At 36.5% G+C, this 25237-nt stretch overlaps 1 protein-coding gene across 3 annotated transcripts in view; it reads right to left on the minus strand.

Moving 5' to 3' along the window:
• Positions 1-25237, minus strand: part of AK8 (adenylate kinase 8) — a 152767-nt gene that overhangs the window by 112510 nt on the left and 15020 nt on the right. For all 3 annotated transcript variants that reach the window (XM_031954899.1, XM_031954897.1, XM_031954898.1), the window contains exons 4-5: positions 20403-20516; positions 10289-10357 (exon numbers count right to left, since the gene is read on the minus strand). In XM_031954899.1, coding sequence (XP_031810759.1) covers positions 10289-10357; positions 20403-20516 — 183 coding nt within the window. The remainder of the gene's footprint in view (positions 1-10288; positions 10358-20402; positions 20517-25237) is intronic.

Here is a 25237-nt window from a genome sequence, read left to right on the forward strand (position 1 = left end):
AAACACCATAAAGTAGTAAATATCCTTGGAGGAACTAGAATATCATAAAGGATTTATGGACTAGCTGAAAAAACTTTAGAGTTGTACCCTATGAATCACCTATAAAATAAAATAACAGTTTGGAACTCAAGTTATGGTCAATGAGCCATGAATGAGATCAAGTTCTTGCTAAATCCTCTTAGGAGGAATTTCTTGGGGGTAAAGAATGAGGAACACCTTGACTTTGGCTTTGGTCTCCTTCTCACCTCCACTGACCAGAGGATGACCTAGTCGACTTTGATGATCTGGAACAGAATTAACACAGCTTGTAATAGGTAATCAAATTAAAATGTAATTGGGAAGCATTTAACTAAAGAGATCAAAATACAATAGGACACAGATAATGTTAATATGTAGTTTTCTAAGTCAATATTCAAACTGTAGGGATCTACATGTATGGTTTTATTTAAATCTGAAACCACATGTCTGGAAGACATCAAAACCCTATAGCAGCACAGAGTCATGTTTGCATAGAGAACCAAGAACAGAGAGGATGCTCATTCATAGCTCATCCAGGGGAACTTTTGAGCACCTCATGGAGGGAAGAAAGAGACGTCCAATAACCAGAGATTGTGAGGTACCCTACATGTGCTTTCTAAGCTTGAGTCCTCTTTCCCCTGTACTCTGTATGTACTCAGGGTAAGAAACATCACAGAATTCTGGATGAAGAATATTTTGTATCAATTCTCCTTACTTACTGTGCTTTAGTAATATTTCTTCCTGAAGAAATACTTACTGCTGGTTAATTAAAATCATTCTGAACTAATAGGCATGGCAGGAAGCACATCAGTAAAGGGTTAGTTGAGTTCTAACTCTAGTAAAGTCTTCCCCAACACCTTTTGAAATATCCCAAGAGACCTACAGGGACATAGCAGCCATGTCCTGGGAATTTGACTCATCGAGGTGAGCAGGAATTGGAACAATTGCCTAAAAACCTGCACTACATAAATAATTGTAGAAATACTCATCATAATATAAATAACTACTGCCTAAACAAATCTATAGATTCATGCTAGTCAAATTACCACTGGATAATATAATAACAAAATTCACTTGGAGGAACAAAAGGTCAAGAATCTTAAGGAAAAAAAATGTGTGTGTGTGTGTGTGTGTGTGTGTGTGTGTGTGTGTGTGTGAGAGAGAGAGAGAGACAGAGAGAGAGAGAAAGAGAGAGACAATAGAGAGACAGAAACAGAGAAACAAGAGAGAGACAGATAGACAGAGACAGACAGAGAGACAGACAGAAAGAGGCACCTAGTAATACCATATTCCAAAATATATCATAAAGCATAATTTAGTCATCATGACTATCTGATATTGGTTATAAATTTAAACAGTGGAACAGATAGGTATACAAGACCAGAAGAAACTAAACATAGAATAGTAATTGATAAACCCAATGATACCAAAACTGAGTTAAGTATTCATTATTTGATATTAAAAATTTTATGTATCTCTTCCCAACCCACTCAGTTCTAGAACCTTCCCTCTGTTAATAATTTCCTTCTTAGAAGCAGCTAAGTGGTACAGTGGTTAGAGCACCAGCCCTGAAGTCAGGAGGACCTGAGTTCAAATCTGGTCTTAGACACTTAACACTTCCTAGCTGTGCGATTCTAGGCAAATCATTTAACCCCAATTGCCTCAGGAATTTATTTTCCTTTTTATTCTATAGTTTGCTTTGTATATATGCATTTTGCACATTGTTTCCCCTATTAGATTGTAAACTCCTCAAGGAAAAGGCTTGTCTTTTGTCTTTTTTTTTTTTTTTGTATCACTTAAAGCAGGCATTTTAGAAATGTTTATCAGTTGCTTGAATTGATACAAATATATGAGAACAAGGGATATATTACCAGTAGAATGCGATACCCTGAGCACATAGAGATAAGTAAATCTGAGGATGGGGGGCAGAATGAGGCTGGAGTCTCATTTTTCCGCAGGCCCTTCAGCCCCTTTCCTCTTCTAGATCTGAAAAGCTCTGTCCTCCTCCCCACGTTTCCCTCATACTAATTTTGTTTTTGAAAAGGATAAATGACACCAGGAGGATGCTTACATCTACTAGAATATATCCCTTCTGAGGGCAATGATTGTTTATTCTATGTCCCCAAGGCCTGGGATAGTACCTGACCTTGCCTCATATTTACTGAATTGAATAGAACTGATGTGCAAGATTGCATATAGCTGAGCTTCTTAAATTCAGTCTGCATATATATTGATGAGTTCCATCTCTGAATGAATCTAGTACATTTAGGAAAACGAAGTAAACATCACTAGATATTTGGCCTAATGGGACACATCGCTATTGCTGATGAAAAAATAAAAAGTAGCTCAGCTTTAAAGGGCACTGAGAGACATGAGGCAGACCCAGATAATTCAAGCATAGTGATTTGCAATGCAAAAGTCCAATTCTACTTGGAAAATTCAAAATAAATTATGGATTAAGGCATAAGGCATTTTGTAAAGGAAAATGCAGACCATTTCCAGGCAATAAGACTTTCTCCCACCCTCTTTATCCCAAGGAAAATTGTTGTTTTCATTCTCTGCAATGAAAGAGAAAGAATTCCTCTTAAGAAGCAAAAAAACAAGATTGGTACATTACAAGAAAAGAAGATCTAAGATCTTTTGGGCAGAGTGATCATTTTATAATATTTTCAGTTGAGAAGGTAAACCACTTTGGGAGGCCATAATTAATGGGAGGGGGGTTGGATTATAAGAAAATTTAGCCTTTTCTGGGATTCTTTTTTGCATTAGCTTTTCTCTTGATAATTTCATAACTTCCAAATTCTGTTACTTATGACACAGAAGACCCAATTATATGCCCTGAACTATGTTTCTCCCTATCTCCTAAAATTTGGTCAAATTATTTAGCCTCAGTTTCTTCATCTGTAAAGTAGGGATAATAATGCTTGATTTATCTACTTCACTAATTCATCATGAATGTCATTGTAAGGATGATTCATAGAATGAATTCCCTTCATAGCCATAGTATTATGTGTCTCATGACTCATCACAAGCTGCTGTACTTATAATCAGACTTTTCAAAACCAACTTTTGCCAACAGACGCTCACTTGTCCTTCTAGTACAACCATTAATATTAAGCTCTACTCCTTGAGTAACACCCACTACAACACTGCCCATGGTCTATAGTCTAGCCTAAGAATCAATCGATCAACAGGCATTTATAATATATGCCTACTTTCACTTAAATCCAACTCACTTGCATGTCATGGCATCACCTCCCTGATGTTGTCAAGAATATAGAACAAACAGAAACAATGACAACATGTGCAAGGCACTGTGGCCAGTAGTAGGAGGTACAAAGACAAAATCAAATCAGTGCCTTCCTTAAGGGAATTGACATTCTATTAGGGGATAACAACATGTACACATAAGTGCATATATTTGCAAAATATATAAATCAGGCTAAATGCAAAGGGAAGCCCTAGTCATAAAGAATTAGAAAAAGATTTCATGTAGCTACTGACATCTGATATGAGTGTGAAGGAATTCTAAGGAGTGCAGATGAGGAAGGAATGCATTCTAGGCATAAGGAACGGCCTATGCAAAGGCATAGAGATGGGAAACTGAATGTCTTATGTATAAGAACCAGCAAAACTGGTTGGAACATAAGAGTGTATGTACAGGAAAAATGGATAATTAGCCTGGAAAGGCAGTCTAGATTCAGGTTGGGAAGTGTTTTAAAAGTCAGAGTGAAAAAAAGTCAAAGAGCAGAGTTTATATAGTTGATCCTACAAACATTTAGGAAGTAGCTATTGGTAATAGAATGAGAAAGGAGAGACTTGAAGCTGGTAGACCAATAGTGGATTATAGTTTATCTGAATTAGGAGTAGTCACATGAGTGGGGAGGAAAGAAGGAAATAGATGCAAAAGATATTAGGAGGTTAGAATCAACAAGATTTTACAACAGACCAAACTTGGGGAGAGAGAAACTGGATATTTACAGGTTATGAGTCTGAGTGACTGAAAGGATGCTGATATTCTTAATAGAAATATGGAAATTTGGAAGAAAAGTAGGTTTGAAAGGGAAATAATATATTCGTTTTGGATTCTGTTTTAGATATGCTGAATTTGAGATGGGAAGTTCAGTTTGAGATGTTCAATAGGCATAGAAGAATAGGAATTGTAATCAGGGCAGAGCCAAGATGGCATAAAGGCAAAAGCAATATAGCTGAACTCCCCTCTACAACTCTTCCAAAAATATCTATAACATTTACCAGATTGAATCCTTTTTAAATTTAATTTCATTTTAAGTTTTTTATTTTCAAAATATATGCATAGATTTCAACATTCACTTCTGAAAAATCCTCTGTTCCAAATTCTCTCCCTCTTTTCCCCATCACCTCCCTTAGACAGCAAGCAATCCAATATATGTTAACATGTTTCCACATAATTCCAGAATTATCATGCTGCTTAAGAAAAATCAGATCAAAAAGGGAAAAAATGAGAAACCAAAAAACTAACAAACAATAATAAAAAGATGAAAATATTATGTTATGATTCACATTCAGTCCCCATAGTCCTCTCTCTAGATTCAGATGACTCTATCCATCATAAATTTGGAATTGGCCTGAATTACCTCATTGTTGAAAAAAACCAAGTCCATCTCAGTTGATCATTACATAATCTTGCTGTTTCCATGTACAATGATCTCCTGGTTCAGCTCACTTCACTTAACTTCAGTTAATATAAATCTCTCCAAGCCTCTCTGAAATCATCCTGTTGATCATTTCTTTTAGAATATTAATATTCCATAACATTCATATGCCATAACTTATTTAGCCATTCTCCAACTGATGGCATCCACTCACTTTCCAGTTCCTTGCCACTACAAAAAGGGCACCTATAAAAATTTTTGCACATGTGGGTCCTTTTCCCTTTTTTATGATCTCTTTGGGCCCAGTAGAAACACTGGATCAAAGGATATACACAGTTCTATAGCCCTTTGGGCATAGTTCCAAATTGCTCTCCAGAATTGATTGGATCTGTTCAGAATTCCATCAATAATATATTAGTGTCCCATTTTCCCACATCCCCTCCAACATTTATCATTATTCAGATCAAATCCTAATGAGAAAGTCATCAAAAAGTCACAGTGAATCATTTGTGAAGTTCATGTCAGCAAAGGGGAAACAGATAAAAATTGGCTGCTGAAACTGGGATTGAGTCAGGGCAAGAGGATTCCATTAGTCAGATAGACACACCAGAGCAGGAAATCACTCCCAGACTTATTATATCAGGACACTTCAATTGGGACAGATACCAACTAGTAGCTTTGTTACCCACTATCCAGTTCAGGCTTACAGAGACTAAGAAGGGGAACTTGCAGCAGAAGGAACAGAACAGAATCTCAGCTACAACATCTCTAGCCCAAACTATAAAGGAATAACCAGGGCAGAAACCTTAGGCAAAAAAGGAACTTTCATTTTTGTCATTCTAATTCACCAGAATTACCTACCTGGCTAATAGTGGCTGAGTAGAGGAGCAATCTACTATACTACTACTTCTAACTAAAACCCAGATCAAGGAATCACAGAGTTCAGAATAGGGGAGTAGCAATCAACTTTGTCCTAGATCAGACAATTCTGAGAGCATTAAAATAATATGACACTAAATAACTCCAGGAAATCAGCATCAAGACCTGGCCAGTCTTTTCCTCAGAAATGTGTCAGAGTCCAATACTGACATTAAATCCAAAGTCAAAAAGTAGGCTAAAATATTGGGAAAACAAGCAATAACAATTTAAAAAATTCTAATATAATAAGCTATTTTGGTGGAAGGGATGCTAAATACACAAACTCAAAAGAGAAAGATTTCAAAACATCTGCAAGCAATTCCTCCAAAGAAAAGACAGCTTTTGGACACAAACTCAACTAGAATTCCTGAAAACATGAAGCACATTTTTTTAAGTTGAAAAAATTCTTTTAAATGAATTGGAAAGGGAATTAACATAAGATCGATAAAATCTTACCCAAGCAACAAATTCCCTGAAAATTAGGATGGATAAAATAGAAGCCAATGAATCTATGATTCAACAAGAAATATTAAAACAAATTCAAAAGGTTTGAAAAAATGAAAGAAAATTAAAAGGATCTCATAGCAAACGAATCTCATAGTAAAAACAAAACAAAACTTAACTGGAAAACAGATAGAGAAGAAAAAGTTTAAGAATCATTTGAGTAGGGGCAGCTAATTGGTGCAGTGGATAGAACACCAGCCAGTCAGGAGGACCTGAGTTCAAATCTGGTCTTAAACACTTAACACTTCCTGGCTATGTGACCCTAGGCAAATCACTTAACCCCAATTGCCTCAGAGAAAAAAAAAAAGTATCATTTGACTATATGAAATCTGTTGGAATCTTTAAAAACTGTTAAGCCATTGAAGTTGATAGAGACAATAATTATCTAATTTGGCATGGTTCAATATAATTGATATGATCTTAGAAGGAGATATTTTGGGCCAGAACTTGAAACAAGGTACTAAGTACAACTGATAGAAAGGATGCTTGTGTTCACACCTTTAGAGAGCTCATGAAGTATCTAAGTACTCAATGGAGTTCACACGTTTGGGAGATTTCAGGGTTTAGTATAGCTTAGTATGAGATATCCGAATTCACACCTCCCTTAGGGCCAGAGAGCACTCTGGGAGATAACCCAGAATCCCTCTCTCTCCAGAAGGAGGAGTTATCCTTTGGGAGATCATATATATACAGGAAGCTCTTAGAGCTTGAGAGAGAGTTTTCTTGGGAACATTGACTGGGGTCAGAGAGGAGCACTCTGGGAGGAAGCCCACAAGCCCTATCTTCAAGGCAAGAGATTCATTGCATTTTCCAACTTGGTGCTGTCTGGAGGCTGAAGAAGGCAGAGGCAGAAGCCAAGGACAAAGCTGCAAGAGCTTTTGGGAGAGATAGGTCTCTGAGCTAACTGGGCTATACTGAAGGACACAATAAAAGATCTGAACTCTTTTATCACCTGGCTGTGTTTTGGAAAAAGAACACCACAGAAGTCCATAACTAAAACAAAACAAAGAACTCAGAGAACCAGAGTATTTCTAGACAGAATCCACCTAAACCTTAAAGTGAAAATTCCCAGGAACATCATAGCCAAGTAAAAGAAAAAAAAAAAAAGCTTCAAGTAGCCAGAAAGAATTAATGTACTGAGAATGTACTAATTAATACTTTTATCTTCCAAGCTTATATCAGTCCAGATTCCATGTTGTACTTTTTATTCCACAAGCACATACATCTGAGACTGAGTTTCTTATAGAACAAATGAAATAATGTGTTTTTGTAAAAGGCTTCATAAACTATAAATAGCTAGCAGTACAACACAAGTCCCTTAAAAGGCAAGGATTGATACATCTAGCTTGTGTCTGAGGGGCTTCAAAGTGTATCTGACTCATATGAAGGACTTACTGAATGAATGATTGAAATGATCATTTCCAAACTATTGACCAAGCTACTGAAGGTGGCTTTGGCATATTATAAGACAGTAGCTTAAAAAAAAAGAAATACCATGTTCCAACATAGAAGATCAGAGAATTCTATCCACAGACCCACATCTGTATTTGTGCTACCTGTAGCACCATAAGAAGAGTGGTGACAGAAGAAATGACTGTGCAGAGAAGTAAAGAAGTAAAGCTAGGTCATGAGTCTACTCCCCCACCCCGATACATCTATTCAGAGTAAGAAATGATAAAGATCAGACTGCTTTGTATAGAGCCCCTCTTACTTTTTGATTACTCCTCTTTTGCTGGTAAAAACTTGGTTTCTAATGCTTTAAAAAGATTAAGAAAGTGATAGCATAAGGAGCCACAGACTTAAAGAGACTTAGGTTATACTTTTCAGGCACCAGAAACTTAAACTGACTACTTTGAGATCAGAGACAGAGGCGAACACAAAGTCTATATGGCAAGCAGAGTCGAGAGAGTTTCTGTCCACTCTCATATTGGCTTTGTCTGTCTGCACCTTGACTCCCGACTCATGACCTAGTTGTGAAAAGAAACAGTCAGATGTCCCTTCCAGTGACAGTACACTGAGCTTCTATGTATACCCAGTCCCAGGACCATGTATCCCTGTTGCTCTAAGGAGGAGGGCTAAATCTTGGGAGCCTAATTCCTTAGTCTTCAGCTAATGATCTGCCCTAGTGGATAGCATGAATAAAAATATAGCTGGCAATTCCGAGCTCCTTTGCCAACTCCAAGGAGGACTAGCTATTAGGGGCTAAGCAAAGCGAACTGTATCATGCACCCTCTGCAACCAGGAGAAGCAGCCACAATATTAAGTTTTATTATATGTTGTATCCAGGTATTAGGAGACACCTTGTTTTCCAGAGCCAAAGCTAAGCAAGCAAGCTGTACCCTGGACTTGGCACAATAACAATTCTTTGCACTCATCCTCTGGATGATTTCAGAATTATTTCATAGAATTACTGCATTGTTGTGAGCAGCACCTGAACTTGGACAAGCGCCTGCGTATCCATGTTCCAGTCATGAAGCCCTGCTATGAATCAGACTTGTCACATTGTGGCTGTTACCCCTCATTGTCAGGGCAGCCCCTAGTATTAGTATTGAGATTTGGCCACACTAAAGCAAAGCGGGTGGTCCCTCCCCACTAGGGGAAGGGTTTCAGCACATGAGTCCTTGCTTGCAAGCTGTTTCCCTGTCTTTGAAATTAAACTTCCATTTGATTCCTGACTCCTGTCTCTAGCCTGCTCTGTTCATCTCTGGTCACCCACAGATTAGAGGCCAGTTCAGTCTGGTTGACAGCTAAACTGCTTTTATTTATTAAAATTGCTTTTATTATTCCTGTGCCAAAAGTAAAACACTATACAGTTGAAAACATTCTGTCTTTTTCTGTGGAAAGAAAACCCATTATGTCAAGGTCAAGTGACTATGGCACAGAACAATACCATAATTTCAAGACAGAGGTGGGGGTTCCAGGAGAATGGAAACTTGGGAGTTTTTTTGCTTGGATAAAACCACAGTAATTATACCCTTTATATTGACACAGTATCTGATACATTATAGGTCCTTAATAAATAGTCGTAGATTGTTTGATATTGGCCTGGTTACCCAGAGAAAGGTGGAGATGTTAGCTGGGAGAGGCAGAGTTGCCCCAGAGTTGGGGTCCCTCTGAGAACAATAGAATTTGGTCTCTCCTCTGGCATTTCTATGCATATAATTAAGGGAATCCTGCAATTTCCAGAACCTAAGGCATCTTGTTAAATACGATCAAGTCAGTTGTGAGTTGTGATACCTAGTGGTGAAATTATACAATTTATCTGAATTACAGTCATCTGAGTTCTGTTTAATTTTTGTTTCAAAAAAAAAAAAGTAATAGGGAAAAGGGAAAGAGGATTAAATGAGCAGGCTACAAATCACTACTACAGTGTAAAAGATCCAGTCATTTCTAAAGGTCTCCCTAAAGAAAAGAAGAGAAAATTGCCAAAATTAACTTCTCTTTTCCTCTTCATCAAAGGTCAAAGGCAAATTCAACCTTTTGTTTTTAGATGGTGTGTGTTTATCAGATTTGTCCATCAATTTTCTGGGCCTGCCACAGAGTAGCCTTCCATGCTCTGCCTTTGATCATCCCTATTCTAGAAGATTTGCATGTACACTATTCATCTTTCTCTTTTCCTGCTTATGATACCTCACACTCGTTGTTGAAAAAGGCCATCAGATGGACCAGGCCATCCTCAGCAACGAGATCAACCAAATCATTTCCAATGGAGCAGTAATGAACTGAACCAGCTATGCCCAGAAAAAGAACTCTGGGAGATGACTAAAAACCATTACATTGAATTCCCAATCCCTATATTTATGCCCACCTGCATTTTTGATTTCCTTCACAAGCTAATTATACAATATTTCAGAGTCTGATTCTTTTTGTACAGCAAAATAACGTTTTGGTCATGTATACTTATTGTGTATCTAATTTATATTTTAATATATTTAACATCTACTGGTCATCCTGCCATCTAGGGGAGGGGATGGGGAGGTAAGAGGTGAAAAATTGGAACAAGAGGTTTGGCAATTGTTAATGCTGTAAAGTTACCCATGCATATATCCTGTAAATAAAAGGCTATTAAATAAAAACCAAAAAAAAAAAAAAAAAAAAAAAAGAAAAAGGCCATCAGATCCAAAGTCCCCTAGCCAATTCCCTTTTCTAGTCCCATCATGTGAACTAATGGTACTCCCATATTGTCCTGTTTTTGTCTAAGGAATTATTCTTACCTTTGAGATGCATTCTTCTTTTGACATACGTTCCAGGAGCAATTTCAACAATAGAAAATCAGGAATTGCCTAGAGAAAGCATCAAATATACAAAAAAAAAAAAAAAAAAAAAAAGGAAGGAAAGAAAAAGAAGATAAGGACTAGATATTTACAGGTAAGGTAAAAAGGAATTTTAATAGGCAAGAGCACTGGTTAAAATGAAAGGAATATACTTTTAAAATTAAAGTTCTTCAAATCCTAAATCAGTATTATATAATTCAAACAGCTTTAGAAGTGAAAAATTCAAATAATTAAAAAAAAAGAAACTTGGAAGCACATTTCCCCTGTCTTTCCTTTTCTTCTAAATTCTCTTTCTTCTCCGAAACACTCCAGCGATGGAGGGACCAGAGACACCAGCTTAACTCAACATCTGTTTGTATTCTAAAGATGCTTAGAAGACTAAATCAATTTCTTAAACTCTATATTCTTCACTCAACAAAGAAGCCAATCTTGAAGGTTTGCCATGCTCTAATGGTGTCAGGGCTCAGTGAGACAAAACAAATTTCAATGAAGTTTCTAGTGTCTATTTTACTAATCTCCCAGAAAATCTAAAATCCTAGAAGTATTCCAAACCAGAGATGTCCAGTTTCCTTCAAGAATTGCATAAATGGGTGGAAAAGAATCCCAATAGTGCCTATATCTGCACTCACTCCCATGATTGAGTTAGTACAAGACCTGATTTAAGGGAAGTGGAAAGCTCTTTTCTATGGGGCTTTCTAGAACTGTGTGTAACTCCCCTTCCCTAAACACTCATAATATCATCATAACGAATTCTGTGGGAAGTAAGGAATGTACTTTGGAGTAGAATACCTTTTTCTAATCCTGTATAAAGCCTTTTTTTAATCTCTTTTTGATCATTTAGAATTGGTTTTATTCACATATTTATGAAAGTCTGCCAAAGCTAAAGATGTCTTAACTTTTCATCAATGTATGTATTTATTAAAATCTACATTATATTTTTGGCAGCTTTCTTTGTAGTGGCTAGAAACTGGAAACTGGGTAGATGACCATCATTTGGATAATGGCTGAATAAATTGTGGTATATGAATGTTATGGAATATTATTGTTTTGTAAGAAATGACCAACAGGATTTCAGAAGGGCCTGGAGAGACTTACACGAACTGATGCTGAGTGAAATGAGCAGGACCAGGAGATCCTTATATACTTCAACAACAATACTATATGATGATCAACTCTGATGGACGTGGCTCTCTTCAACAATAAGATGAAAAAAATCAGTTCCAATAGAACAGTAATGAATAGAACCAGCTACACCCAGCAAAAGAACTCTGGGAAATGAGTGTGAAGCACTATATAGCATTCCCAATCCCTCTAATTTTTGTCTGCCTGCATTTTTTATTTCCCTCACAGGTTAATTGTACATTATTTCAAAGTCTGATTCTTCTGGTGCAGCAAAATAACTGTATGATCATGTATACATATATTGTATTTAACATATACTTTAACATATTTAACATGTATTGGTCTACTTGCCATCTGGGGGAGGGTGTGGGGAAAGAAGGGGGAAAGTTGGAACAGAAGGTTTTGCAATTGTCAATACTGAAAAATTACCCATGCATATATCTTGTAAATAAAAAGCTATAAATAAAAAAATCTACATTTATGCTTGGATCACTTGAGAAGGGGAAAAATACAGTTAAATTGGGGGCACTCTTTTTAAAATATGACAGAAAATGTGGCATCTGCTCCATCACAATGCCCCCAAACAGGATAACTGAGCATCCATACCCACAGACGTTGTTAATTGTGCATAGTTAGTACAGTGGATAGTTTGGAAGTAACCTCAATAGGACCCATGGAAATAAGTCCTGAGAATCTAGAGAATTTGAATCTTCAGAGAGCTGAGACTCAAAGGATGTGATTAAAGAGGAAGAGAGCTATATGCATAGTTCATAAAGTTTGTCTGGATGCACAAAAATTTATGGACAAAAAATATAAAATTTCCATAAATTTTGAAATGAGAGAAACAAAATAAACAATTTTTTTAAAAAATTGAAATACATATACTTTGTTGATTTAGGAGCATAAAGATATGTTGTGAATAGCTTGGTTTACTTATAAAAAATTTTATTTCATTTAGAGAAGCAAAGGTTTGGGGAAGGGAATGGGAAGAAAAAAATTGTTGTTCATTTTTTTTATGATTTTGAAGGGGAAAAGTCTCCCCTGCCACACCTTAAATGTGGAATTTTCCTCCTGATTTTTTATTTTTTTCTAAATATCTTTTTCTTCCAGCCTTTTTATATCCTTAATGTGGGTTGAAATGTGATAGAAGGGAAGATAATCAGGAAAGCAATGATGAGGATGGGATGAAATAGAAAGGAAAGACAAATTGTTTGAAAACCTTTAACTTCCCATTGAGGATCTTTATTTAGGATTCAGAAGTAGCTAGCTGCTCCAATCTCAGCTCATTATCAGGGCCAGGTGGGACCTAGGAAATGAAGCCCAATGGGGTACCTTTCTTGTAGAAGCATTTTTTTTGTCTAAGGATCCTTGGGGAGAGGGGCAGGAGAAAAGGGGAAAGCATCTGGAAAGACTCTCCATTCAAGGCGACCCCTCTTTTGTTCTACCATATTTCTGCCAGGTCTTATCCTTGGATCCTCAAGTTCACCTCTCCCAAATCCAGGAGGGGCCCAGGTCAGAGACTAAGGAATGGAAATAAAGGAGATGGTTTCAAGAAAGTAAAAGTGCAAGGACACAAACTCCCAGAACAAGTCTGGGTTTCTGCTCCACTTGATTTTCTCCAACTCTTTCTCCCCTCCCCTAACAACAGTCACTCTGGAGGTGGCATTAGAGAGGTAAAAGTAAAGATGGGGGGGATTGGAGTAAGTCAAAGAAACCTGGGGTTTGAAAGACGACAGGTCCCATAGTGTGGGACGTCAAAGCCTCCCGCAGCCTTGCGCTGCTGGAGCATGGGGCTGTGGCTTTGAGTCTGTCACCTTCCAAAGGTGCGTCATGCTGCTCCCTGAAACTGCTACTGTCTTGCTTAGCTCTTTGATGTGTCATGTCAACAGGGGTTAGCAGTTTCCAGGGGGTCCACTCCTCCAAACCCTGCCAAACCTGAACAGAAATTAGACTTTACTCTTTTCAGAGTTTATGATAAGATCCTGCCCCATCAGCCCTGAAGGGAGTAAAGGGGCACACACTGGCGGGAAGCCCCAGTCAAACCAGTTAACAGCTGTCCCCAAGCATCCCAGCTTGGTGCTAGGTTTTCTGCTACTTGAGATGCATGCTCACAGCTCTCTGCTTTTGCTCACAGAAAGCTGCAATGCACTGAGACTACTTCATCCCTTTTAAGGGCAAGTCTGTTGGATTTCTCTAAATTTGGAAATCTCTCACTTCTTGTTCCAGGTCTCCAAGTGTTGCAAATAGCAATGTCCTGGTGGGATCATGTCTCATAATCACCAAAATCACTGTTAACTCATTCTTCCCTACTTCCTGTGATTCAAAAGTACCAGGATAGGTGATAAATTTGAGAGCTCCCTGAGGACAGGTATGGCTTTATGGCTCCTTTTGTATCCTCAGCACTTAGCCCAGTGTCTGGGACATTGTTGTTATTGTTCAGTCATGTCCAGCTCTTTGAGAGCCTGTGGATTATATCTGTCCATGGGGTTTTCAGATATAGTCCATGGAGTTTTCCTGGCAAAGATACTGAAGTATTTGCCATTTTCTTCTTCCAGACAAACAGAAGTGATTTGCCCAGAATCATACAACTAGTAAGTGTCTGAAGCTGCATTTGAACTCAGGTCTTCCTGATTGTAGGCTCAGGGTTCTATCCACTGAGGCACCTAGATGCTTCATCTGGCACATAGCAGGTGCTTTATAAATGTTTATCAATTGATTAATTCTCCACAGATATGGCACCTTTGATCTGCAATTACAAACTTCTTAAAACGTAGGTTTTTTTCTTCTTTTCTTCTCTTTTTTTTAATAAATAAAGGGGAAGGATTTTGGTGAGTTAGGCAGAGCTGCCTCCGGGCCTTTCCCTTTATGTTGTTCTCCTGGAATTAATTCCCCTATGCCCTCTGCCTATTTGAATCCTCCCCATCTTCAAGATTCAGCTTATCATGAGATTTAGAGCTGAAAGGTACCTTAGAGATCATCTAATCTAACCCCTCATTTGACAGACAAGAAATCTGATATTCAGCTCAAGTCATTCATTCAGTAAATATTTATTGAGCTCCTCCTCTGTGGAAGGCCCTGTATATAGGAACTATAAAGAATACAAAGAAGTAAAAGATGTCCTTCCCTATTGAGAAGGAGCTGAAATAGAATATAAGGACTACAAGCTCCAACTCTTCCTCAGAACATTCCTGACAACCCCAGCATACAATGACTCCTGTCTTCTGAACTATACATCTAGGACTTACTGAGAGCTGTTTTGTTCTGTTAGTTGTTCTTGTATTCAATCCAGTCTTTAAAAATATATATGAAATGCCTACTCTCTACAAAAAACTGTTAGGCAATAGGATCATAAAAACAAAAACTTTATGTCAGCCCTGACATCAAAAAGCTTATTCTAGTACATACAGTTAGGTAGAGGAGATATGTAGATACATAGAGTCTATATCCGTCCTGAAGGGGAAGAACCATGCTCTTGGCATGGTACAGTGGAAAAAGCAACGGTTCTGCCACCAAAAGACCTAACTAAATATGAATGCTGCTTCTGATGCTATGTGGCTTTGGATAAGACTTTCACCTCCGTGGGCCTCAGTTTGATCACCTGAAAAATGAAGGAGTCAAACTAGTTGGCCTCTGAAATCTTTCTAGCTTTAAATACACAAACATACACATTTATACCTACATATACATATGTGTATATCTAGTTGTTGAGTTGAATATAAACAAAATAACTAAATAACAATATATATGTGTGTCTATATATATACAGATATGTACACATATACACAATCATATATATGTATAGTCATGTATATTCATAACCTTATGGATATAAGAACTGTGTTTGTACGTATGATCTCTTGTATAAGATTATTAATAAATGTGATTATGGATTTAAAATCAGAAGAGCCTCATATATACATATTATATGCACATATACACATACAAATATACATATTATGTAAATGTCATATTGTAGTATGTATATGTATACATGTATATACACAGATGTGCACATACATGCATAATCATATAAATGCACAATCATGCCTTATGGACATGAGTCATATGTGTCTATATAATCTCATACATAAGATCATGAATATCTATATATGTATATATGATTATGAATTTAAAACCAACTATATATCATATGTGTATATGTGTAAGTATATATGGATACTTACACATTATATAAATGTCACAGATGTGATATGTACATGTGTGTGTGTGTTTAGCCTTTCTCATAGTCCCCAGCACAGCTTCTTACAATAATAATAATAGCTAACATTTATATAGTGCTTAGTATATTCCAGGCATTGTGCTAAGACTTTATAATTATTACTCATTTGAGCCTCACAATTACCTTAGGAAGTAGAAGTTATTATCATCCTCATTTTACAGATGAGGAAACTGAGGCAAACAGAGGTTAAGTGACTAGCTCAGGATCACATGGCTCCCAAGGGTCAGGTTTTCCTGACTCTACATCCAGTGCTATCTACTACACCACCAGAATATATTTATCAACAAATTTTTGCTGACATACTTTTTGACTGAAAATATTGTGAGACTCTTGGGTACATCACAGAGGAAGGTTGGATGGTCTTCTTCTGTCGGTGGACAATCTTCACAAAAAGGGCAGGTTCTTATCTTGCTGGTGGTCCTGTGTGCCATTAGTGTGAAGACAGGAGAATACATAAAAGTAGGACAGTTCTGCTGGACTTAGGTGTCCATAAGTTAGGAGTTCCAGTCTTGGCCCTGACACTTATTAATGATATGATTCTGGCCAAATTACTGGAGCTCTCTGAGCTTCTACTTCATGATTTTATCATCAACCCCCTACCCTTAGAGCACTATTGTTTTTTGTAAACTTTAAAATATAGATATGTATAAGTAAATGGCTAAAAAGCTCCTCCCCACTTTACTGCCTGCTAAACTAGGGCAAATCCTGGGCCTTCATTATTTTAAAAGAAGATTTTTCTTCAGCTTTCTTTTTGAATCTCTTCATTTTATATGAGACCTCAAAAATACATTTTCAGGTCCTAACAGGGGGAAATAGTTGTTGATCAGACATGGTGGTAACTCAGTCTTTACAGATTTTCCTCAATGAAGGAAGATGGACACAGATTATAACAGGATATTGGAGATAGGCTGTTTTCTGAGCAAAAGCCCAGAGAGCAAGTGAACTCTGAGCACCTAATACCAACCTTTGTTCTCACCTTCTGGAAGCTGAGATTGGGCAAGCACCAACAAGCCCAGGCATGAAGCCCTGCAATGAATGGATTTTTGGTCTCTAGACAATCTTGCCACTGTTGCTTGCTGTGCCTCACTACTGTTGCTACACTACTGTTTGACCCTGTCTAGACACAAGTATTTAATTCAAGGTTCAGTAATACTAAAGCAGATTGTTCCCCCACCTCCCACTAGGGCTCCTGCACATGTGTCCTTGCTTGCAAGCTGTTTCCCTCACTTTGAAACTAAACTTCTTTAGTTTGATTTCTTACTCTCCTGTCTCTAGTTTGCTCTTTTCGGCCATGGTCACCCACAGGTTAGCCACTTTTCTGTCTGGTTAACAAATGGTAAAGGAGAAAAGGGATACCAGCGTACCCATCCAGTCCCCAGTGATCAATCAATAAGATGACAGACATCTTCAGAGTCATCTCTCTCTATCACAACCCAAATCTTCTTTTCTCAAGGCTAAATCCTTCGGGATTCTTCTCACATCTTCATCTGGCATAATTTCAAGTCTTCTCACTCTTGTGGTTGCTCCTCAAGTGCTAATTTTTTCCCTAAAATATAGCACTCAGAATTGAACACAATACGGTTTAAATGTTATCTGACTGAAGCAGAGGAGAGCAAAACTATAACTTCTTCATAGCCCTCCATTAATGAAGTCTAAGATAGGTTAGTTTTTGGCTGCCATAAGATATTTGACTCATATTGAGTTTGCAGTCACTATTAATTAGGCATGAATTCCCTTTATAAAGTTCTTGATGGATCAGGATTATACTCCCATGCCCATAGCGGTGCAGAATGTGAATCTCTCTCATTATAACATAGAAAATCTAGAATTTGGGTTCTATCTTTGTTTTAATATCTATGATATAATTATCTTTATTGAACTGTACAGTTTATATAGATATACACTAAACTAAATGGGCTGAAAATACAAGAGAAAAATAACATATATGTGAGTATTGAAAAGGTTTGTTATTTTTTCTAAAAAGAGACACAAAGAATCCCAATCAGCCTAAGGATATGGAAGACCATGTAAATAACTGCTGTTTTCCTGGCAGACTATGTTCTATAGCCTTAACAGTCAACCACCAAGACCTCACCAATTTCAGTCCTTCAGAAACTCCTTTAACTATCTTATTAGTCTTGACAGCCTTGCTTTTCATCTTCCCTCCCATCAGTGTTTCTGAACCAAATAACCCCAACAAAGCACCCTTGAAAGTACTTGATATGATCTAAAAATATGTGGATAATTAGTATAATTAAACCCAGGAGGGTTCTGTATAAATTCTGTCATCTAAGTTGAAGTTTATGAACCTAATAAAATCATCTTTACAATAGAAATAAACATTTTCCCCATAAAAGTTTGTCTTTTATATAAAATTAGTTAATTTTTTCTAAACTTATGTTAAGCCCAAAAATGTTTTCCAGCATCCCAGGGTAGAAACACAAACAATTAATACTACAAATATACATAGACTTTGGAGTAAGATTGTGAGGAATTCCAGCACTTTTCTGTCATTAATAAATGTTGCCAGAAAAGTAAAGAATCTGGAAAACAGAGGTGAATGGAAAGCTGCAGGTCATGCCTCAGTCACATCATCTACTTTGGCAGGTGCTGATCCTAAAAATGTAATTCTTTCCTGTGTCTCTTCCATTCAGAGAGGCAAATCTAACTGGAATATCATCAGCTGCCTTCTTTTAGATGATGTCTGGATTGGGCCAAAAGGGCAATATCATCTGAGGAATTGTATCCACACTTCAGTGTGGGTTAACCTTGCCAAGTTGTTTTGAATTGAAATACAAAGATATACTGCACTTATAGTTATCATCAAAAGGCGAAGATAGCCTCAGATGCAAATTAATGTATTTGCCATGATCAAAAAGATCCGAATGTATAGATAGAAGAAAGCTTTTGAATAGAATGCATGCTACATAAAACAGTGCAAAGGTTTGTTATTGCTTATGATCTATAGAGATATAAATGGAGCTAATGTTAATTCATGGATATGTATATCACTTTAAAGATTTAAAAAGTGATTTCTTCAAATAATCCTATAAAATAGTTAAAGTGGCAGAAAATAGTTATTTGTCACACATGTTTCTTATGTGTGTGCTCCACTATTGTCACGATCTAAGTTGAAGGTTACTCCTCCTCCTCCTCCCATGGATACTGAATTTGTGAGGAGTAAGCCAGAATGTTTTTTATTAACTGCCTTCATCATGTTGTCTGAGAGTAGTATTAACTGCCCTCTGAATAATGCTACTGCTTTTCTTCTTCTTTCTTCTTCCTCCTTCTCTTCTCTTTCCTTTTCCTCCTCCCTTCCTCTTCCTTCTTCTCCTTCTTCTTCTCCTTATTTTCTTGTTCTTCTTCTTCCCTTTACTTTTCTTCTTCCTTCTCCTCCTCTTCCTCTTCTTCTTCCTCTTCTACTGCCTTCTCTTCATCTTCCTCAGAAAATCAAAGTCCCTTGCCCATCATCCCATAGCTAGTAAGTACAAGATCTGTCCATTTTCCTGACTTTACTGCCTTTTAGAAGCTTCTATTCATACAATACTTAAAAGGGAATACAGCAAACAAATTCTATAGGCAGAAGAAATATTTACCCTTAAAATAAATTAATCCTTCAAAATAGGGTCATGTTGAGAATTTTAAGTTTCAGAGAATCCAAATCCTGCTAATTTCACTCATCCTTCACCCATGGTATATATGATACCGAAATGGATCACAGCACTGTAAGTCTAAGACTGACCATATTAGACTATAAGTTCCACAAAAGCAGAGAATGAGTATCTAAACTTTGAAAGTAGGTACTTAATAAACATTTGAGAAGTGCTACTGAATAAATAATGATACCAAATTCCTGAAGGACATGACAATGGAGTCAAAGTACAAATATTAACAAATTAAAGACTTGAGATAGAAGCCTGGTGATAGTGTATCTGTAGACCAAGAATAAGCCTTTGGAAAGTGGGAAGGATTCCATCACAAGATCAGGCACCAGACAATGAATCCTTCTGTTCAAAACAGCTCCTGAAAACTGGAAATTCTGGAAGAATTTGCAAAAGCGTCCATGGAAAGAATAGATCTGCCCTGATGAAATCTCTGAAATAAAAGCATGTAGGTGGAATTCCTCTCCAAATATGCTCCAACAGGTATATTTGTTCTCATGGAATTAAATGATAACTCTTAATTATGATGTCAGAGGCAAGGGAGTGAATAAATTGGCTTAGCTCTGCCACTTAGATGCTATGTAACCTATGATAAAAAGTCATTTAATAATGTCTCAGTGCTTCAGTTTTACCATCCATAAAATTAAAAAAAACCCTCATCATTCCCCTTCTCTCTGCTCCTTGTAGAGAATATGCAAAATAAATTAGAAAATTTCTAAAAGAAGTACTCTGAGACTTTGTATTTATTCAAAACAATTCTTTTATCATTTTTATTTTCTTTTATCTAGCAACTAGCATCATAGAAACCTTTTCTCAATTCCAACCAGGTTGAGGAAATGCCTAAGAATTCTCTCCCATCTCTTTCCCACTTGTTCATCCATCATACCTTGAACATGTCTTCTCTACATCTCCTGAAAAGAACTATTTTCTTTTATTTGATCCAAGAAGAAATTGAGACTAGTTTATCTATAAACTAATAGTTTAGCAGCATTAAAGAAAGCCTGGGGTAAGAGCCAGCAAAAAGTCATACCTCTTCTTTTTCATATATTTGAAGTGCTTTAATAGCTAGTCCAGAAAGCTTATTCCATATTAAGTTCTCTGCTGTAATGAGGGAGGCATTCAAATGTTTACAGAGCCACATCGCCTAAAAAAAATGGAGAAAGGAAAACATCAGTAAAGAAAATGAATATATTTACCAAATTAAAATTCTATGATGTAATAAATTATATTAAAATATTTAGATCCTTCTACTTTCTATCTTTTATTTTTAAAAAGAGTTTTTAAATGTGTTTATTTTTTTATAGCCATGGCCTTAGAATGTTTAAGCAAAATTACAGCTAGAGACAGGAAGCTAGACTATATGAACTCATTAGATTTAGAGTTAGAATGGTCTTTAGAAATCATCTTTCCAACCTTCATTTAACAGATTAGAAAACATTTGCCCAGAGAGATAAAGTGATATGTCCAAAATCAGCCAAGTAATGGGTAATTAGAGCTGAGAGTGAAACCCAGACTTAACTCTCATTCACTCTACCATGCTGCCTCTTTCTTTCTTTCTTTTTCTTTTTTAGCCAGGCAATTGGGGTTAAGTGAACTTGCCCAGGATCATACAACTAGCAAGTGTTAAGTGTCTGAGACCGGATTTGAATCCGGTTCATCCTGATTTCAGGGCCTGTCATGTTGGCTCTTGAAGTCCTTGCTACCTCAAGGATTCTACTTATCCCTTCATCTCTTAAATATCAAATGATTGCAAAACAGAATAGAAACACGATAATCACATTGCTTCTTAGGTTTAGTGTCATGTGCATTAGCTTTCTGCATCATTCCTTTTTTTTCTTTTTAAGTTTTATTAATACCTTTCCTTTGCATACCACAGTGATTTCCATTATATCCCCCATCCCCCATCCATATAGTAAAAGAAAAAACAGTTAGGCAAAGTCATCCAAAAATAAACAAAAGAAAAAGGAAAAAGCAACTCAAAGAGCACCTGCATCTTATAGCCTTTGCATATGCCATTCCTATAGAATCCCACCCAAGAGCTTCATCCTCTTGTTGTCTAGAACTGATTATTCATCAATCACACAAGTTTGGTTGCCTTTTTTCTTTTCATTTGCATTATTGTAGTCATTGTTTATATTATTCTCCAAGTCCTGATTAAATGCTTCACTGTGTATTAGTTCATAAAAAGTTTTACTACATTTTTAAAATGTTGTTTTTAACATTACTTTGCTGCTTCTTAAAATTCAATATTTCATTTCATTCATAAAACTATACTTTTTCAGCCATTGCCTAATTGATAAGCTCCTAGTCTCTATGCCTTTCTGACTATGATCTATGAGACATACACACACACACACACACACACACACACACACACATATATATATATTTTTACACACACACACACACACACACACATATATATATATATATATATATATATTTTTTTTTTTTTTACACACACACACACACACATATCCTATAGCCAGATAGCTAGATCAAAGACATTTTCTGGGAGCAACATCTGTTCTAAGAAGACTTTTAAGAAAGTCCCTGCTATATAGGTTTGATTTTCCCTAAAAAGGCAACCAAGCTGCTTTCCAAAGTTAATTGGTCCAGTAGATTAAGACTGAACTATTGGCGAAATGTCTCGGTCACCTAAGGCATGAAAGCTGGTAAGCACTCCTCAAGCTTCATGACTTCCCTCCTTTCAAGTCAATTCACCTTTCCTTTGGATCTTTGGCCATTGTGACAAATGAGGAGGTAAGGGAAGCCACATCTAACTAACGCAATTACATCTTGGCCAAAATACTTGCTATGTTATTATTGAATACACTTCTCTATATTAAAGGTTATATGTTCTATTTATCCTGGACTTTCTCCCAGGGGAAGGCCAATTTACATAGGAATAAAGAAAAAGACATTGCTGAGTCTTGAAGGAAGCCAGGGATGCTAAGTTATGGAGGCAAAGAGAGAAAACATTTTGGCCAGGTGGAACAGTACATACAAAGGAAGCAGCCCAGAGAGAAGGGATAGAATGTAATGTTTAGAGAACAGTAAGCAGACCAATATGGTTGTATCACACAGTTTGTGTACAGGAGCCTAAAGTGCACCAGGTTGTGAAGAGACTCCACTGTCAAAGAATGGCTTTTCTATTTGACCCTGGAAGTAAAAGGGAGTTATCAGAGTTTGTGGAGCAGCAGTGAGATATAGTCAGGCTTGAGAAGTAGGAAAATGCCTTTAATGACTTTGATTAGAATGAGGAGACACTCGAGGCAAAGTAACTAATTAGAAAGCCAGAGCAAAAAGTTCAAGCAAGAATAAGGGCCTATAATAGAGTGGTTGCTATGTGAGTAGAAAGGAGGGCACTTATATATCCAAGAGACATTGTAAAAGTGTAATCAAAATTTGGCAAATTATTAATCTATGGGATTAGTGAAAGACAGAGGTCTGGAAAGACAGCAAAGTTGCAAACCTTGGTGAGTGGGAAGATGGTGGAGCCAGGTGTACCATTGCTGAAGCTGTTGCTGGTGCCTACTACATCACTGCCCATTCTTCTAGGGCCCATGCTGCTGTTGTCTGCAGAGCCAACACTGTTTTCTTTTTTTAAAAAAACTCTTTAAAAAGACTTTTTGAGAAAGGCTATAAAAATGTCTACTTGGGCAAAGGGTTCTCTAAAAAATCCAATACTTTTTTTCCCTAATGAATTTATTTACTTTTAATACACTTTGTTTTATAACCATGTTGGGAAAGAAAAATTTGAGCAAAAGGGGAAAAACCATGGGAGAAATAAAAAAAAAAAAAGAAGTGAACACAACATGTGTTGATTTACATTCAATCTCTATAGTTCTTTTTCTGAATGCTGATGGCATTTTCTATCCAAAGTCTATTGAGATTGCTTTGGATCACTCAATCTCTGAGAAAAATCAAATCTCTCAGAGTCGATCATTGCAGATATTTGCTATCATTGTATACAATGTATTCCTGGTTCTGCTTGTTTCACTCAGCATCAGTTTGTGTAAATATTCCCAGGCCTTTCTAAAATCAGCTTTTTCATCATTTTTATAGAACAATAATATTCCATTACCGTCATATACCACAACCTATTCATCCAATTGATGGACATAATCTATTCATTTTCCAATTCTTTGCTACCACAAAAAGAACTGCTACAAACAACTTTTTTTTTTTTTTTTTTTTTTTGCTGAGGCAATTGGAGTTAAGTAACTTGCCCAGGATTACACAGCTAGGAAGTGCTAAGTGTCTGAGGCAAAATTTGAACTCAGATTCTCCTAACTTCAGGGCTGGTGATCTAAAACATTTTTACACATGTAAGTCCTTTCCTCTTCTTTATGATCTACTTGGGAAACAGACTCAGTAATGACACTGCTGGGTCAAAGGGTATACAAGCTTGATAGCCCTTTGGGCATAGTTCCAGATTGCTCTCCAGAATGGATGGATCATTTCACAATTTCACCAACAATGCATTAGTGTCCCAGTTTTCCCACTTCCCCTCCAATATTTATCATTATCTTTCCTGTCATCTTAGCCAGTCTAAGAGGTGTAAGATGGTACCTCAGGGTTATTTTAATTTGCATTTCTCTAATCAATTTAGAGCATTTTTTCCTATAACTACAGATGGCTTTAATTTCATCATCTGAAAACTGTCTATTCATATCCTTTGACCATTTATCAACAAGGGAATGATTTGTATTCTTATAAATTTGACACAGTCCTTTATATATTTTAGAAATGAGATCTTTATCAGAAACATTAGCTGTAAAGATTTTTCCCCAGCTTTGTACTTCCCTTTTAATCGTGTTCCTGTTGGTTTTTTGTTTTGTTTTTTTTATTTGTGAAAACTTTTTAAGTTAATGTAATCAAAATTGTGCATTTTGCCTTTCATAATGTTCTCTAATTCTTCTTTGGTCATAAATTCCTCCCTTCTCCAAAGATCTGATAAATAAATTATCCCTTGCTCTCCTAATTTTTTCATGATGTCATTCTTTATGCCCAAAGGAGAATCCAATAATTCTTAAGGGTTTCTTAAAACTATAGGAAAGTAAAATTCCCTAACAGTATTAGAGGATTTGTTTGGTAGAGGAGGACTGGGGGGAAAAGATGAATTCTATTTTGAGCGTATTGAATTGTTTGTGTAATATCTAGTATGAAACATCCAGTAATCAAGTGGGACTAGAACACAGAAGAAATATTAGCACTAGATCTATTGAATTAGGAATCATTTGCTCATGATACAAGGTAAAGTGAGAAAAACAAGGAGAATACAGTAATATTGTCATGATAATCAACTATGAAGGGCCCAGGTATTCTGATCAATACAATGATCCAATTCCAAAAGACTCATAATGAAAAATGCTATTCATGTCCAGAGAGAGAATTGATAAACTGAATAAAGATGAAAGCTTTTTATTTTATTTTATTTTTCTTCTTTCTTTTTGATAATGTTAGGCAAAATGTGAAAATGTCTTTTGCATGATTTTGTATATATAATGGGTATTTTATTTCTTATCTTCTCAAAAAGTGGGGACAGGGTGGAAGGAAGGAGATAATTTGAAACTGAAAATAAAAATAAGTTTTTAAAAAAGGAATTGTCTTTTCAGAGATAAAGACTAAATTCATGGGAACTTATGAGATCATCAAGTAAGAATAGTATAGACAAAAAAAAAACCAGAAAGTCTTTGACAAAACTTTGGGAAACACCTAGAGGTATGATATCCAACAAAAAGACTGAGAAGTACAGATTTTCATCCTTGACAATCCTTTTTCCCTTCTGCTCCAATAGTTGAAAATAGCCAGGAGTAGTTTGCCTTTTTCACCTAGAAAGTACTTTCACCATCCTTCTTC

Source organism: Sarcophilus harrisii, chromosome 2 (assembly GCF_902635505.1).
Source record: "Sarcophilus harrisii chromosome 2, mSarHar1.11, whole genome shotgun sequence".
Taxonomy (NCBI): domain Eukaryota; kingdom Metazoa; phylum Chordata; class Mammalia; order Dasyuromorphia; family Dasyuridae; genus Sarcophilus; species Sarcophilus harrisii.